The 18,933-nt window shown below is 37.0% G+C and overlaps 1 protein-coding gene across 1 annotated transcript in view; it reads left to right on the top strand.

Annotated features, from left to right (window-relative positions):
- Nucleotides 1–1,891: 1,891 nt before the first annotated feature.
- LOC306846296 (cadherin-18-like) overlaps nt 1,892–18,933 on the top strand; it is a gene marked incomplete at its 5' end in the record, with an annotated part of 35,918 nt that continues 18,876 nt past the window's right edge. Inside the window, 3 exons of the mRNA XM_079379567.1 lie at nt 1,892–2,122; nt 13,430–13,724; nt 15,939–16,058. Of these exons, the coding sequence (XP_079235693.1) occupies nt 1,892–2,122; nt 13,430–13,724; nt 15,939–16,058 (646 nt within the window). The remainder of the gene's footprint in view (nt 2,123–13,429; nt 13,725–15,938; nt 16,059–18,933) is intronic.

Here is an 18,933-nt window from a genome sequence, read left to right as displayed (position 1 = left end):
TGACTGAAAGTTTAACTTCTCACTTAAATTATCAATTCTTCTTCTTCAGTCTCAAAATTAAGTTCATTAATTTTCATAAAGTAATATTCATAAATAGCTCAAGAGTAGGCCATTTGTTGCCAGCAAGACAAAGAAAGCAACTGAAAAAGACTTTTGTGTGCAATGCATTAATAAGACAGACAATGGAATTTTTTTAAAATATTTTGCTCTTGGAAATAAGTATTCAACATGTCATGGCATTTGTGAAATTGTTTTCTGATATGCACCACAGTTTCCACAGTAACACATCATGGTGCATTATAAAGTAAATTTAACCAGACTCTTGTTCTGGTTTGTATAACAATACAGTTAGCTAAATAGGAAGGTTTGCAGCAATTGCTTTTGATGGAAACTGATGTTTTGCCTTGTAAATGAATGCATAGACTACCTCTTCAGTCTTGAAGAACCTATAGCTAACTGTTAAACCTAACCTACAGTAGCTGTTCTCTCTCTCTCTCTCTCTCTCTCTCTCTCTCTCTCTCTCTCTCTCTCTCTCTCTCTCTCTCTCTCTCTCTCTCTCTCTCTGTCAAGTTAGAACAATAGTAGAGAAGAGAATAATAGTTGGAAATCCTTTTATATTGTGTTAGTGGTCTAAAATTATTCCGTCATCATTTAGTATATCAGTGTCTCTTACATTAAGATTATATAACAGCACTTTTAATGAAATGCATTCAGACTCATATCGCAGTGTCTTAGATTCATTCGGATTCTATTTTGGCTACTGAATTATTGACCTATGTGCACTAATGAATGCACATAACAAATGCAGCTCTTGAAATGCTGAATATTGCCTTCAAATACACTCTATGCAAAATTTATGTAAAAAAAACAAAAAAAAAAAAACTAACAAAAAACAGTGTGAGGTTCTTGAGAGATTAAAGTTGCATTCACATGCCACGCATGCCATCTTGGTTTACAAACAAAAGTGAGTCTCTCATATAATGTTAGATCCGTGGGACATGGCTTCAGCATTACTGTGACTATTTCAAACACGTCTTGGAAATGAAATGTTCAGATGTCGCTAAGGTGACAGGAAATGCCCACCCTGCAGCATTTCCACTGTCATTTGTTTATTTGTTTTCTGCTTTTTTTAAATTCCGACATCGTAATTTCCATTAGTTTTGAGGAAGACTAACCCTAAAGCGCTAGGTATTTCACTCGTCCATGTCAGTAACCCTCACGCCATCGAGGAATGAAGAGTAGGAGGGAGTTTCTCCTCAAGTGACAAATCTGAATTGACAGGGAGGCAGAGGAGTTGAGAGCTATCAGCTTCTTTTCCGAGGTAACCAGGGACATGCATTGATCCCCGGAATGCCATTCAGCCAATTGAATAGACTCGCCATGCTGGAGCTCTCATTACACGTCCCTTGCACCAGCAGACATGATCCCTGCTATTATACTAGAACAGCTGTTCCATCAAAAATGTATTAGATGTTTCACTGAACGGCAAACAGCAAGATCACGATGGGCTTTTAGGCCAATTTTCATATCTTAGATCTTCACGGGCAACAGCTAATCCCAACTTTTCAGTGGAATTAAAATGTAATCGCTGGCTGCGTTTCATTTCGCCTCCATGAAAGTACAGTTTGTCCTCTTTCCTCCACACAGATGTTTCGTGGATATCTGCCATCGCCTCCAGTGAGTCTCCAGTGGACACCGGCTCCCCAACGAATCAACACGTCTTGCTCTCGGCCCACAATGTGAGTGCGGCCCAACGGGTCTCAGTGACAACAGGATTTTAAACCATGGCCGTCAGCCAAGCCCTGCGAACTGGTCCGATCGGCATCTAGAGCCGCCCACCGCAAGAGAGAGACCTCTGGGTGAGCGAGTTCAAACGTTGCGACTCTTTAACATGAGAGCAGCCAGCAGCCCTGCCTGTCTGTCCCCTTTGCTGCTGTGTCTATGTGTGCTCCAGAGGAGCTATGGGACCCCTTCGCCGCCCAGCCCCACTTTCACCCACAACCAGACCAAACTGCCCGATGGCGACAAGGACTCACATCACCGGCCCAAGCGAGGCTGGATCTGGAATCAGTTCTTCGTTTTGGAAGAGCACATTGGGCCGGATGCCCAGTATGTGGGGAAGGTAAGAGCCCTTTTTTTTGGTTCAATCTGTGTGCAGGTGTGGGAATCAGGTGATTATCTGAAACAAACTGAGCTGTTGTGTTTTGTGTGCTTTGTTGAGCGAATGGTTTCTCCAAAGAGTACTGTTTTAAACAGAGACAATGGCTGTGCATCATGTTTTTGGAGTCTAATTGAAATGTGCGATGTCACCGTTTTCTTGTAATCATATTTTCTTGGAAGTGAGTAAATAGTGCAGGTGACTAATCAGAAACAATATCCATGTTTCTCCGAACAGCATGTTTTTGTCAGAAAATTGATTTGGCTTGCAAATTAAAGGCTGACCCGTTACATCCATCCCGCTAATAAGAGTGTAATTATTTTGACGGTCAACTACAGACAGACACAAGGATCCTGAGGCCCTTTTTTGTGCCTTTATTTCATTGTCTTCATACAATTTTTATGATGATCATATGGAGTACAAATTCCAGAGATCCCTCTGCGGCTTATAAACGTCAACAGCAGTACAATCAATTATTTTGCCCATTCAGTTCTGTGAAGACTGGCCACCTCTGACGACTTAGATGAAACCGCAGTGTTTGATGGGTTGGAATAATACAGGGTGACACTGACAGCTTTTGACATTGACTCAGTGAGGTGAAGGTTAACGTGAAGATAGCAGAGTTTATGAAGAAATGGCTGAGCAGCCACCAATTGTCTACACCTACATCCCTCAGGAACTGAGCCAAGTGTGTGTGCCATGTTTCCTCAGCACCATTGGACAGGTTTGCTTCAGATCTGCCCACTTGAGTGTAAATACTTGGGTGTTCATGTGTGCTAGGCAAGAAAAATGATTCCAGTTGTATAACGGTTCCATTTGTGATTATTTTAGTACTTTTAAGAAATAAAAAGAAATTGTATTTCCCGATTGTAATGTCAATAACTGTTAAATTTACATTATTTTAGTGATAACATTAATATAGTTCAGTAATTGGCCTTAGCTATGTACAAAAATATTAAAGAAACAAAATATGGTAACGTATTTCATAATTAATACTAATTTTCATTCAAAATACTACTGGTAAAATATGAAATATGTATCTAAAGCTGAAAGTTAAAATTAGTCAAGGATACAAGTTAGGCCTATTCGTTCATAAGAGTCTATAATTCAAGAATCCAATTAATCCAGTCAGGCTGCATGATTTTGAGTCACGCTGAAAATAAAAAATTAAATAAAAGTCCTTTGTTTGGGAGTCAGATCACACTGGTTACACTGTATGATTTTGATTCACTGAGAAGAACTGATTCATAGGAGTCTCTTTTTGTCTTTAGTTAAGACTGCTGATTGCACTATATTGTTTTGATTCACTGACAAAAACAGATTCAACTATTTGGACTAGCTGTCTGGTTTTGATCCACTGGGAAAAGCTGGCTCATTGAACTTATTCTTTTGGGAGTTTGACTGCACCAGTTGTGCTGTATGTTTTTTGTTTACTAAAAAGAAGTTGGTTCATAAAAGTCAGTCTTTTGGGAATTGGACTACATCAGTCAGGCTGTATGGTTTTGATTCCCTTAGAAGTACCGATTCATTAGAGCCATTTTTGGTCTACACTGGTTATGCTGTAGGATATTGATTCACTGACAAGAACAGACTTATAGGAATTATTAGTTCATGAGTCTGAATATAATGGTCCTGCTGTATAATTTTGACTAATAGGAGTAATTATTTCTCTAACTAGAATACTGGTTGCATTATATGGTTTTGATTCACTATAATATCTAATAGAGATTTTTGTCATGTAATTGGACTATGCTGGTCGAGCTTGATCACTTTGATTCACAGAAGAGCTGACTTATAAGAGTTTTTCTGTAATTGGACTACTGGTTCAGCTGTATGTTTTTGATTCACGGAGAACCGATTCATTATAATCATTTGTACTGTAATTACACTCCACTGGCTGTGCTGTATTGGTTTTGATTCACTCTCAAGAACAGACTCGTAAGCGTTAATCTTTGAGGAGTCTGACCACCCCAGCCGCACTGCATGATTTTGATTAACTGAAATGAACTGACTCATAGGAGTCAGTCTTTCTGTAATTGGGCTAATAGAATCATCGAATCACTGAGAAGAGCCAATTAATTTGTTCTGTAATTGGACTACACTGATCGCGCTGCATGATTTTGGTCCACTGAGAAGAACTGGAACTGCACCAGTTGTGCTGTACAATTTTGATTCTCTGTGGAAAAACTGACTCATACAAGTCATTAAATCAGGAATTGCATTATGGACTCTTATAAATGCACTCTTTAAAAGTCAGTGGATTCAATTTAAGGGAGATCTTGTTGGAACAGAGCAGACCTGGTTAGATCCTGTCTGGGAGACTTTTGACTAACGTCAAAAAGAAAGGAAACTCAGTGTGACAACTTTCTTACTTGTATTGAACTGCAAAACATGAAGCCAAACAGTGCCCTTGTTCTGCTCACATGGGTGCCACTTAATTTTGTGCTGCTGTGGTGTGACCTGTCTGTAAAAGATTTGAGTGAGCTGAATATTTTCTCTCAGGCCTTCTTAAACTGCAGTGACAGAAATGGGTTGAGGCTCTCAGTAGCCTCCCACACTCCTCTCCACTGTTTTTTTATTTTTATTTTATTTTTTCTCCTGCCTGGTCCCTCCAGACCACCATCTATTCTTCTCTCCACTTCAGTGGTCAGACAAAAAGAGGTTGTGGGGGCCCAGACAGACCTGTTCTACTACAATCCTGCCTGTCCTCAAATATCTAGTGATAGGAACATGAACTTTGTCACTTCAAAAAGGCAGATGAGAAATGTCAGTGAGACCAAGTTTTGTGGGTTAGAAATGGAGCATACAGAGAGGATATTTAGTTGGAAAGAAATTGTGTTGGCTGAAAAACAATTCAACACCTGCAGAGCTTTGGAAACTAGCTATATTTTTCATGTTTGGTCATCACATTTTAGAAGAATGTATGGTAAAATACAAAAAGCACATGAATAATGTATGATTTTTAAGGTTCCCTAATGATTTAATGCATAATGTTTTTACTAGGTCAATATATTTTTGCCTCATTTTCAAGGCGAGGGATATAAACTGTGTTAAATTAATTAATTTATTAATTCTAATTAATAAAAATAAGTTGGCATGGTTTTTGTTGTAATCACAGTTTCTGTCTTTTCACAATTCAATCAGTATTTCATCACATTGCATTTAATAATTTTAGTAAATTTTTCCTACTAAAGTGGCATATGATTGTAGTCTATGAAAATAACCATGCTGTTGATGGTAGCATGCACGTGACATCTGTGACCCTGGACCACACAACCAGTCTCAAGTAGCAATAGCCAAAAATACATTGTATGGGTCAAAATTATCGATTTTTCTTTTATGCCAAAAATCATTAGGATATTAAGTAAATATCATGTTCCATGAAGATATTTTGTAAATTTCTTTCCATAAATATATCAAAACTTCATTTTTTATTAGTAATATGCATTGCTAAGAACTTCATTTGGACAACTTTAAATATTTAGATGTTTTTGCACCCTCAGATTCCAGATTTTCAAATAGATGTATCTTGACCAAATATTGTCCATACATCAATGGAAAGCGTATTTATTCAGCTTTCAGATGAAGTGTACATCTCAGTTTAAACAAATTGTCACATAAGACTGGTTTTGTGGTCCAGGGTCACATCTGTCTAACTGTAGCAGACCAGATTTTCAATCAAGGGTGCTCAAAAAGGGGGTTAAATATAAAATAGGTTTTTAAATTTTAAGTCAAAACAATTGGTAACTAAAGCTAACTAACCGAGCACTGGAATTAATCTTTCACCACTGAACTCTTAAGCAAAACACTGTATCGTGATTTGCAAAAAAAAAAAAAAATCCAAATGAAAATAAACTTTTATATATTAAATAATTTTTCCCCTTTTGTCAAGAAGCATTATGCTCATTGTATGATTCTTGACGGAGAAGTGATACATCAGTGGTATCCATTGGTTACACAATCTACACAATAGCAGACGAAGTTTCTGGCTGAGCGAGAGACACAACAGTCTCATGAGGTTCAATTCAGCTGCTCTTTCATTTATTCCACGCTTCTCTTTTATATCAAATGAATAACGTGAAAATGTTGCCAGCACATACTCGAGCACTTCTTCACTTAAAAAAAAAACAAACAAAAAAAACAGCAAAACAGAAAATATTTGTTTAGTGTATTTTTGCCTAGAAGATACAATTTGTTCTTCATACTGTAGATTATTGCTGAGGTAAATATGATCCCTTTTCATGTGGAAAAGCACATGCACACACACACATATCCAGAAAGAGATGCATTTGCACACAAACAGCTTAAGCTTTGAAATTTGTAATAGAGAGCTAGCCAGCTGCTGGCACTCTGGAAGGTCTCTTTCTCTGTTAATCTCTTTACCAGCAGACTGGTAGCACACATTAGTGTGAGCGTGTGATAACTAGAGAGGGTCTACAATAACGTAGACTTTGGAGTAGAGGAAGACAGATAGAGATCCGTTCGCTGCAGTTCTATTGGAGTCTGTCTGGCTGATGAAAATCTGTCACTGCAGCTTTTAAGATGGAGGATTACATTAAACTGCTCACCTCCTTCTCACTAATGGCAAATTACCAAACTCAGTGCCGCCCATGCACGCTTCCTTATTCTGACATGAAGGGCTCTTGGTGCAGTGTAAAATTGACCTTTCCATCAGCACGCCGGCTTTAATTTGCGGTTAGCGGCGAAGGCTGAGCCCTGATTTAATCAGTCCTTTCCCTCTTGTAGCGTGGGCAGTTTATCAAGCCCCTGCACAAGGCAACCTGTGCTCTCAGGTCTGCGGCAGCAGTAACCGCAAACCCTGCATTATGGTCATGTCTGCAGAGAGAAATGTTTTCTGTATATATGTTCTTTTAGTGCATTCTTTGATGCAGACATTTCTATGAATATTAAAAAGACTGTTGGAATGAGGTCGGTCGAGGCAAGACACCTCTAATGAGGGGCTTATTTTGACAATATAGGGCATTGTTTCTTCAAAGTCTCATTTATATGTTCACACATTTACATGCACTTTTAAAGGCACAGTCCACCAAAAAATGAATGTTCTGTCATTTATTTACCCAGACTTATTTTCTTCTGTGGAATATAAAGCAGTTATTTAAGAATGCTGGTGACAAGTTTTGGTTTCTGTTGACTTGTATTTTTTGTACATATAATTAAGTCAATGGGAACCATTGACTTTGGGGGCAGTCGTGGCCTAATGGATAGAGAGTCAGACTTGTAACCCGAAGGTTACAGGTTTGAGTCTCAGGTTGGCGGGAATTGTCGGTGGGGGAGTGAATAACCAGTGCTCTCTCCACCTTCAATATCACGACTGAGGTGCTCTCCGGGCGCTGCAGCATTGGCTGCCCACTGCTCTGGGTGTGTGTTCACGGTGTGTGTGTGTTCACTGCTGTGTATGTGCACTTGGATGGGTTAAATGCAGAGCACAAATTCTGAGTATGGATCACCATACTTGGCCACACGTCACTTCACTCTTCACTTCAAAACTGTTTGGTTACCAACATTCTTCGAAATATCTTTTCTTGTTTTATTTTGTTTTTCCCAGAGAATAAAGTACATCATACGGGTTTGGAACAACATGAGGCTAAGTAAATAATGATAGTTCTCATTTTAGGGTGGACTACAGCTTTAAAGTTGTGATCGCCTTTTCTTCCCTATTGTGACCAGGTGTGTTTCCTCCGAGGAGGCAAGGGTGGCAGAGCCTCCTCAAAAAAACAGGGTTAGAATAAAATGCAAATATTACAAAATATGACATCAAAGCATATAAATCGCTCGTTTTTATAAAGTAAAACTGTTCAACAGCGACGGTAAAGTTACAGCGGGAGTCTGCATCTCTCTCGCCTCCCCTGAGCCCATTGAATTTTAACAGACCCCCTAAAGTGTGCCGTGAGTTTGGTGGGGGGTAATTGAGAATGAATGGGGAAAGTCACGTGAGAGGAGGCAGTGCCTCCATCGCGATATGATTGGATATGACTGGTTCTGATCAGCAATGATTGGTTCATGCGATTAAAAACCCGCCTCTTGTGTTTGTGCGCGTGCGTGAATCAGTCTGAATGAACAATATAATGATGTTAAAATATGATCTGTGGGTTTTTTTGTGAGCAATCAGCTTGTTGAAATTAGAGGTACATCTCTGCGTCTGTGACCAGTGTTTACTGAGCGCTGATGACTGTTGAACATCAGTTCATAAATAAAATATATAACAGTTTATTGGTAATGTAAAAATACAACATTAGAATTTTATTCTGGTAGTGTAAGTTCTGGCAAGTGCAAACAAAAAAACAACTTTAAAAAAGAATTGAGGACTTTGCCGCCTCATTTCAGGACATCACTGATGTGCAATATATGCGAGTGAAACACTTTCTCAAACGGGAACAGGGAGTGGAGTTTATTTTGGTTAAAGATTATGAGGGCACATGAATTTTATGAAAATTATGTGCATTGGATTAATCATTTATAAAAAAAAAAACACTGCAATATTCCATAAATCAATGCGAATTGTCAGTTTTGATTTCATGGTGGCTTTAAGGCACTGAAATGTTCATGCTGCAAGATTCAGTAGCGTTACCTCCAAGCATGCATACATTAAAAGGCTTCTGACCCATAATAGGTGCTGTAATGGATCTAAATGCATCACTTTTGCAAATGTCTTTAAAATGTCTTAGAGCTCTGAGTGAAGCGTAGACTAGTGTGGGTGTGAGTATGTATGTGTTTGACAAGGTGTGCAAACACTCAGTGGTCACCATTATAATTTAACAGGAGAATGTATTCTGAGCCGGATCAGACTGCTTAGCATGCAAGATGTGCAACACACCCAGTTTGTTTCAAATGGTTAATGAGTTTCCATTGTGCTCAAGTGTTTGCTTTCATTCATAATCCTATTAATCGCATTTGATGCATTTTGTATTTTCTAGGCTGGCTGCTTTCAGATTTGAGTCTATATCTGTCTGGCAGGTTTCTCAAAGCCTTTCATTTGTGTGATAATGTTGTGCAGGGGAACAGCGTTACACCTTCTGCTGGACGAGTCAATGCATTCTATCTCCCACTCATCTTCCTTCCCTCCTTTCTTGGTGTTTTATGTGACTTTTTTTCACTCAGGATGTTGGGTCTTAAAATCCTTTTTAATGCCAGTGAGCATTTATATAACTTTATATAAATAATATATGTATAAACAATTTCCTTTATTTAATTTCATAAATTTATTTACTAATGTATTTACCCATTTTACTTTATTAATGCAAAATATTTCCAAGTGGCAGGTTATTTATAGAAAAAATATGCATGCTATAGTGATGCTAAACAGCGATTTGACAAGTGATTTGCTTGACTAACCAATAGCCTGCATGGCCTAACTGACATCAGCAGAAAGAAGGATTACAATTTAAAATTTTAGATCACAAAAGCAAGCTTTCTTTTGTTCCCCCTCTAGGAGTAACATGAACAAATCATTAACAATAAGACTAGGACTAGGCAAATAGTAAATAGAGCCAGTTTAGTTGTGAACGTATTGTAAGATCTTCTCAATCATCTTGTTTTATGTGTGAATAATTATGGAAAAAATAAACAGATCAATGAACAACATTAGGGCATTTCCTAAAAAAAATTACTTAATTTATCCTCGGTTTAAGGAGTTCTTTAGTAATAGATAAACGCATGATTAAAATACTCTATCCATCTCTTAGGGAAACCTGATGTATTGAATGGTGCTTCCATAAATATCTGAGGCAAGTTCAAAACAAGGGTCACTCTTTTTAAGTACAATGTAGGAGGATTCTTCAATCTTTCATACTGCTGGATGCAGTAGGTGAACATGAGGATACACAGCAGCATGAAAGAGGCGGATATGAGCATCCTTAAACAGTGGCGCTGGTTTGGGTTTGGGTCTCTGGTTTAGCTTTGTGGATAAGAGCATAGTTTTGGTATGGGTTATACTGTATGTGTCCTGCTGCATTGCAGCTGTAACCAGGCTTATACTCCAAGTTTTGTGGGTAATGCAATGGCCCCAGAAATAGTGTTGTTTCAGGCCCGTCTGCCATGTATATCTGTGAAGGTGAATGTCCCTCTTAGCCAGGGGGAAAAGGTTTGGAATGTGAACGTCATTCTGACTAATTGCTCACTGCGGTGGGATTACACAGGCTGCCAAGAATTATGGGAACACAGTGGGGAAAAAAGAAAGCTGCTTGAATAGCAACCCAGCAACATGCCAAGTAATGTTTTTTTTCACACCAAGGGCCATGCTCTGCCAATTCCTGCTGCTTTTTTTGGGATCAGACTCATTGCCATTTTTTTTCAAGGCCACATTAGTGATCATTAGCAACTGAAATGGCAGCATTTATTGTTGGATAAGTGGCCTGAAAATAGCTGTGTTTCTCAGGTTCAGGTGATGGTCACATCCAGCTTCCTGTACATCCCTAGTTGAAGTTTTCTGCTGTTTTGTATTCATTTTGTTCTGTGGTTTGAGTGGCTGTAATTGCATGAGCATAGCATATGTGTTACTAATGAAGAATGTGTCACAGATGGTTTCATTGATTTTACACTGAAAGCTGACATGAACAGAAGCTATCCTTCATGATGCATCTCTGTAAACATATAGGTCAATTACATACAAGAGTGTCCGTGCTAAAGAAAAGGAAAAATTTAGTTTGAACATGTTCTTAGGTTTTGAATATGTTTTATATCATTTTCATTTTTTTGGTTTCAAATGTCTCTTGGTTTTTTAAATGTCTCTAAAATGGCATGTGATTTAACCAATAGGTAAAAAGTAATCTCATGTGACCCTGGACCACAAAATCAGTCATAAGGGTCAATTTTTTAAAATTGATATTTATACATCATCTGAAAGCTGATGTAAATAATGAAATAAATAAGATTCCCATTGATGTATGGTTTGTTAGTATAGGACAATATTTGGCTGAGATACAACTATCTGGAATCTGAGGGTGCAAAAACACAATATTGAGAAAATCGCCTTTAAATTTGGCCAAATGAAGTTCTTAGCAATGCACATTACTAATCTAAAATTAAGTTTTGATATGTTTACAGTAGGAAATTTACAAAATATATTCATGGAACATGATCGTTACGTAATATCCTAATGATTTTTGGGATAAAAGAAAAATCAATAATTTTGACCCATACAATATATTGTTGGTGATTGCTACAAATATACTCATGCTACTTATGACTGGTTTTGTAGTCCAGGGTCACATATTTCCATTACTTTTTGAACACAAGTATAGTGTACACAATCATTATTTAAAAAATGAATGAATAAAAAAAAAAATTTAATTAAAAAAATTGTTTCAGATTACAAAAGCAAGCTTTTTTTTCTTAACAATATGCACCAATACACAATATGACCAGGACTAGACAGTTAAGAGTGCATTTAGTTGTGAAGGTCTTGTAGCATCTTTACAGCCATCTTGGTTTATGTGTGAATAATTTTGGGGGAGGTGCTCCATATGACATTTTACAATATGGTATAACCTTGCTTTGTCATAAAGCAGGTTCAGGGGTCCTCTCTATGATCATTTTTTTCCTGCACGTTTGCACCACATGATTTTATTGGTGTGAAAATGTTATAACATTGTACCCGTTTGGGATTATTATTGGCATGTGAAGATAGAATAAGAAGTCAGACATATGGAAAACTCAACAGACCAAGGGCTGTAACTTATTTTGCTAGTGTGTAAATAAATAAATAAGTAAAATGAGGTCTTTGAAGGATCAGCATAATAGCTGTAGACTGCATATTTCCTTATGCAAATTCTAAATACTTGTTTGGATATTTATATTCGGCATCACAGAAAATGCTTACCTTGAGGCAGTAAAAGCAATATTCTGTAACAGAATCTCTTATTGCATAACTAATATGAATGTGCTGGGATTAAGCCATGTTTATTAGGAGGTGTCCTTTCACCCCTGTGAGGCATGTGTATTTCACATGAAACTCAATTTGGCTCTTGTTGGGAGCCACAAGCTTTAGCCTCATAATGTCAGTGTAGTGTATAATTTCGCCATGCTCTTTTTACCCATGAGTTTAAAAATTTGTCACGAAAGAGTTATATTTATATTCCAATGGAGAAAAAAAGAGTAATATCACAGGTATACATTTAGACCTCTTTTATTCTGTGGAAATTGTGGGTGATTTTCTCTAAAAAGTATTTCCTCAGAGCACATGGTGTATCCTTGTGCTTGTTTGGTACATGTAATGTGAGTTCTATTTTAAGAGCATGCTAATTACAAATCAAGAGCATTCTTTGACAGGAGTTGGGACATGACACAGTCATTATCGTGATAGATTTGTCATTAAAAAAAAAAGATTGAACTGTATGAAATGTCATTCATCCCCCATAGCGGTTATGAGTGTTTTCATGTCTTTAACTTCTGACTTTGATCATTTAGTTCTAGAGCTAGTTCTATTTCATTTAATTTCTTGTTTTCTTATAGTTAGATGATTTACAAATGCAAAGCCTGATATTTAAAACTATGCTATGAAGTTGCTGTATTTATAATTAGGGACCAAAAGTCTGAGAGCACTAGGGAAAATGTTTCTATTTTGCAATTTTATCCTTTATATTGGAAATGTTATTATCATTGTATCATAACAATTTTAATATTAAAAATATAAGTGAAAAAAAAAAAAACTTGAACCTCCCGAAGCTGATGATCCCCTGCATTATTTGAGAATTCAAAGAGAACTTTTTTGTACGGAGTCACTTGTTCAATGTCACTAAATTCAAAATTTAATTGAGAATGCATTTTAAATTTAAGTTAAGTTCTTAAATTTGAAAGGAATTTGAAGTTAGTCATCGGAGAGGATATAGAATTGCAGTTCAAATCTGAAAGTACAATTCCAAAAGAGTGGAAATGAGTGCATATAACTGGAAGTTTTAAGCCACTTAATTTCCCTGAGTGTGTTGAATTTCTTATGATCTGCAGTTCAGTGAATTCTTCTTCTTGTCATTCCAATTCAATAAAAATTATATCTAATCAGTTAAAAGGGAGACTTGTTTTTCAATTCTGAATTTTGCACAACCCTCTACCTAGATTGTCAATGTGGTCTCAAGAGTTTGGATCCCACTGTGTGTCTCTTTCTAAAATACTTCACAAATAATTAGCATTTCCGCATAGCACGATGTGTCAGAATAAATAATTATATGGTTTTAACACCAAAGAACATTTACATTGGGTTTAAGGCAAAAGAGTAGTGCTGCATAAATAAAACTATCTTTTCTTTGTCACTTTCAGTTACACTCAAACTCAGACAAAGGTGAAGGCTCCATCCAATATTTACTCTCCGGAGAAGGTGCCGGTACCATATTCACAATCAATGAGTTAACGGGTGATATTCATGCAAAGAAAAGCCTGGACAGAGAAAAGAAGAGCCATTATGTCCTCCATGCTCGGGCTGTCGACCGCTTCACCAACAGAGCTGTGGAACCCGAGTCCGAATTCATCATCAAGGTCCAGGATGTGAACGACAACGCCCCCAAATTCCCAGATGGCCCCTTTTCAGCCTCCGTGTCTGAGATGGCAGACATCGGTGAGTCAACAGTCAGGACCTCCAGGCTCTGGGGGGGTATCTGGGGCATTTTGTCAGTAGAGCATAGGTTTTATTAGCTGGCTCATCAGTTTCAGACCGCAGAGTCCCATTTCAGATCTGAGCCTTTCTGGCCTGGACTCGAGCTCATCTCAAGCTGCTGGTTGGTTGTGGTGGATTTATAGCGGGATTTATTAAAGCTATTGTTTCTTACATAAAGCCTCTCAAGAGGATGCTATGTATTGTCTGTTGTAGAAAAAGTGATTTCAGGAGTAATGTCAAAATCGAACCAGTATCTCACATAAAAACCTCACACATAGGGTGCAAATATTTTGAAGTGCTTCCAAACGAATGCAGCATTCGATAAATAAAAACCAGCCGTGTTTACCTCTTTTTACACCCGTATCTCAATTTGAAACGTCAATGTTTTATAGATCCGTGCTATCCACACTAATACATGAGTAATCCACATGCAGAGCTTGCAGTCTGCATCAATGGCAGTGCACATCAACCCTGCAGTAAATGGACTGTCAGGAAAGTGCTAATTGTCTGCAGAGTTCTTCCTTCCTATCCGAATCAATTGGCTGGACTTGAGCCAGAGCTGTGAAATTATCGTTCCTCACAACCTGTCGGCACAATGTTCCCCTCCGGGCACAGCTAGGGTAAGGGCAGGGTTTATTTTGCACTTTTGGCATTGAATCGCTGTCCTTCACTGCTTTTATTTGCTCTCAATGAGACTTTTAAAAACATTTTGAGTCTTTAAAACTAGTTGAGTCTTTAAAAATGTAACACAAACAGTTGACAAAATTATCTGTACAGTATTCTAATGTGTTAATAGTTTACAAATAGCAAACATAAGTGGTTCAATTTATAAACTAGTCAACATTTGAAGTGGATTAAAACCTTTCATCAAAGTTGTCCTAAAACCAAAATGTATTAATGTTAATTATTTCTTTTTATACTCTTCTCAAATGTTTTGTTCAGTAAGAATTTGTAATGTTTTTTTTATGTTTTTAATGGCTATATTTATTTGATGAAAAATACAGTAAAAACTGTAATTTGTAAACTTGAACTATTATTATGATTATTATGAACCGTTATTATTAAACTGTAAACTTGAAATATCATTGCACTTGAATAATGATTAACAATTAAGGATCTGAATAATGATTTGGAGCTTAATAAATTAGTGAATGACTGTGTGTGTGTGTGTGTGTGTATGTATGTGTGTGTATATATATATATATATATATATATATATATATATATATATATGTATATATATATATATATGTATATATATGTATATATGTGTATATATGTGTGTATATATATATATATATATATATATATATATATATATATATGTGTATATATGTATGTATATGTCATTATTCAAATTCTTAATTTTTAACAGTTGTGTTGCTTGATATTTTTGTGGAGACTGATACATTTTTCAAAAATAAGAAAATATGTATGACCTAGAATATACATTTTATTCAATATATCAGATAAATATTAAATAAAAGTAGATGATTAAGCTTCAAACCACACTGTGCACATTTTCAATCATAAATTTCTCACTTTAATTATATTCACTTCACAGGCATGCCATTGCATTCTAATTTTATATATATTCATTCGATATATTGCTTTTATGTTAAATTTTATGTTAAAAATGATTAGTTCATTGGAATTTATTATCTTCAAGTCATTATTTGTGCCCTTCTGAGTAAGACATTCTGCTTCGGGTACAGAACAAACACCAGCAGTGAGCTGGCGAGCTCTCTGACTCCACTTTATCAAGCTGTGATGAATTAATCACTAGCAATACAGATAGAGCCTTATAAGCTGGTTGAGGGCCTCTGGCCTTTCAAGAAAGGCTATTCTCGAGCCTGGTGCCTTCAATCTATTGTGTTTGTGTTCTTTCTTAAACTGCGAATGTGTCTCAGGCTAGGGCAGCGTTATCGCCACCATCCAAGCCCCACACACTTCGTAATAGCATTAGATGCTTTAAGGCTTGGAAGAGAGAGGCTCATGACAGGTGAATTCAACCTGGTACAGGTCAAGGAGGCATGACTTGAATTAGCAAGCGGCATATGAGTACTGCCTCTGTCAGAGCATGCTTGTGGCATGCATTAATGAGGATGCATGCAAATCGGAGCATGTGAATAATTTTAGCAGTTTAACTTGGACATATTTTTTATGTCCACACAGGAACGTCGGTATTCCAGATCACTGCCACAGACGCCGACGATCCCACCTATGGAAACAGCGCCAAGATCGTCTACAGCATTCTCCAAGGGCAGCCTTTCTTCACCGTCGACCCTAAAACTGGTACGAAAAGACCTCGCTTTCTACAAATAACCTGTTTTATGGACATTTTGAGATGCCTTCGACTGTAGAAGGCTGCACTTGAATATTTTCTGATTGTTCCTGTGAGCTTGTGCGAAGTCACTAGCGGGTGAGTCATTCCACAATAATAGGCTGTAGGAAACACAGACACATTTTCTCTGTAAAACAGCTTTCAGGCTCACAAAGGAACTCCCAATTTATTGCGCTACCCTATGTGGAGAATAATTGATGGGTTTTCACATTGTTGAGAGCTTTTCATACATGTTGTTTCCACCTTTGAAGTGATGTTGTGAGGGGAAAAACCCCTCCCGACCAGTACCAAAATGCATCTTTTGTCGCAGCGACTTCAGTTAAGCATTAAAGGAATATGTATGCTCTTTCAAACGGAGCTCAGACTCAGGAATCTACATTGAAATTCCAATAAATCATGCGGGAAATGTGGGAAATATCATTCTCAATTGTATCTCAGAAATAAATCAATAAACCTACATTGAGGGCAATGAATATGGATGGATTTCTTTGGAGACTTGGTACATGGTACACTCAATTACTCGCACAAAGCCTGGGTGGATAAACAAATCATTTTCATAATATTATCAACACATGATTGAAACGTTGAGAATGTGGCACCGTACAACCCGGACTACACTGTTCTGTGGAGGCTTGAAAACACCCGAGCCGTGGCCTACTTGTTGTGATGTACCGCTCGCCTACAGTGTATATCCTAATTTAATGTCTCCCTTCCTCCCTCGTTTTTTCATTCTGTGCTTAGTAGCCATTTGGTTCTATTTCCACAGTGGTGGTGTTTGTTTATGTCAAGTTGAATGTGCCTGGAGGGTGTTTGTCCCAGTTTGAAAGCGCCAACTGCAGAGTGTTTATCCCATGATAGAGCCTATTTGGTGCAGGATAAATTTGCTTGCCTTATATGTGTTTGAGTGTGCCAGGGTGGTGTGTGTAGATGCACAAACATCTACATCAGCAGTGTACGAGGTAAAATGGTGAGTAGCATCTGTTCCAGCTGTTAGTGTGTGCGTGGTTTTTCGGCAAATGCCCTGTCAGCAACAGCATGAGCGGCTGACCCAAGAGACTCATCTTAGTACCAATACATACTTCCATCCCTCAGATATCTGCCATGAAACTACACCAATTTACACAGAATTGCTTCATGGGTGCTCCACTGTGCATTTATTTATTATGTGTAATTGCTCATTCAGTCTCCCTCCCGCTGGGACCCGTGGGATTCTTGCCGTCCTCCACTGAAGCGGCAGATCTCTGATGGCGGTTTGTCTTTTATTTGTGTCTTTGGTGCTAAAACTATGAGATTGGATGGACTGTAATCCCTCCGTGGTCACTCTTTCAACTATTTTCTCATCTCTAATCCCCTGTTTATGCTATCATGAAGGTTTTGATGGGATTAAGAGGCCATATGATAATGTTCACATCAGGGGTTATTATCATAGGGCGCCGATTTCACATTGCAGTCTTGAATATCAGTGTTGCTTGCTCATTTTGGCAGGAAGTGCCTATACCCTTAGCACTGAGAGTAGTGTGTGTGTGTGTTTGAATCACTCTCAAATAATCCAATACTCCAGGTCTAGAGAGCCTCTTTTGCTCTTGGAGAGAGATAAAGCATTGATGGAGGCTTGTTTCTTCTGCTCTGAGCATCACAGCTATAAAACTTTTCACATTTTGAGTTTATCCGTAGATATACAGTAGGTGGTACTGGGAATTCTACTCTTGAAAGTGTAGTTTGCCAAGCTACAAGGTGAAAATTTAAAGGGCTAGTTCACCCAAAAATGTAAATTCTGTCATTAAATACTTAAGATATTTTTGACATTTGGGATATTTTTGCCCAGAAAGGTAGTAAGGACATTGGTAAAATCATCAGTGGTTCAACCGTAATGTTATGAAGCTACGAGAATAATTTTTGTGAAAGAAAAATATAAACTTTATTCAAAAAAATTGAATAATTATTTTTATACCTTATATAAATCTGCTCAAATTATTTGCTCTGGAGGGAAAAAGATGAGGATGAAGGAAAGGCTGCAAAGCAGAACATCTTGAGTCTTCCATGTGAACTTGCACATGAGATCCATTGGTAATGTTTACTATGAAATGAGTACCAGCTGACAAGATACTGTACAACCAGGCCCCAGTGCACCAACATGGGCAACAAAGGGCTGTTTACTTTATATGAGACCGAAAGAATGTTCTAGTAGAGCATGCTTGATAATTATATAAGTTCACTTAATTGTGAAGCCTTTATGTGCAATACAACATTGTGCTACTGAAAAATGTAGTCAAGTTAGTAGTGTCGCTACTATTAATTAGTTATTTTCTGCCCTACATTTTTCTTTTTTGATAATTTGATTGAAGCATCAGCAAAAGAATACCAGCATCAATACTATTACAGTTACTGGAACACTTTAAAAAAAAAAAATAAAAAAAAAAATATATATATATATATATATATATATATATATATATATATATATATATATATATATATATATATATATATATATATATATATATATATATATATATATATATATATATATATATATATATATATATATATATATATATATATATATATATATATATATATATATATATATATATATATTTTTTTTTTTTTTTTTTTTTTTTTTTTTTTTTTTTTTTTTTTTTCCCAGTGCCATTTTTTAGTGTTCATATGTATTTATTTATTTTCAGGGTAAAATGATTAGAGGTTGGTCTTTTTATTCTAGTCTAATCTGATATGTAGAAGAATGTGATATGTGGTTTATAGTGGAAATGATCTGTTTTTCTTTCTACAATTACAAATACCCAAGCTGCTGTTTCCACTCATCCA

This window comes from Barbus barbus, assembly GCF_936440315.1.
Source record: "Barbus barbus genome assembly, chromosome: 26".
Lineage (NCBI taxonomy): Eukaryota > Metazoa > Chordata > Actinopteri > Cypriniformes > Cyprinidae > Barbus > Barbus barbus.
The sequence above is the reverse complement of the archived record's forward strand: the minus strand, read 5'-3'. Positions and strand labels throughout refer to the sequence as shown.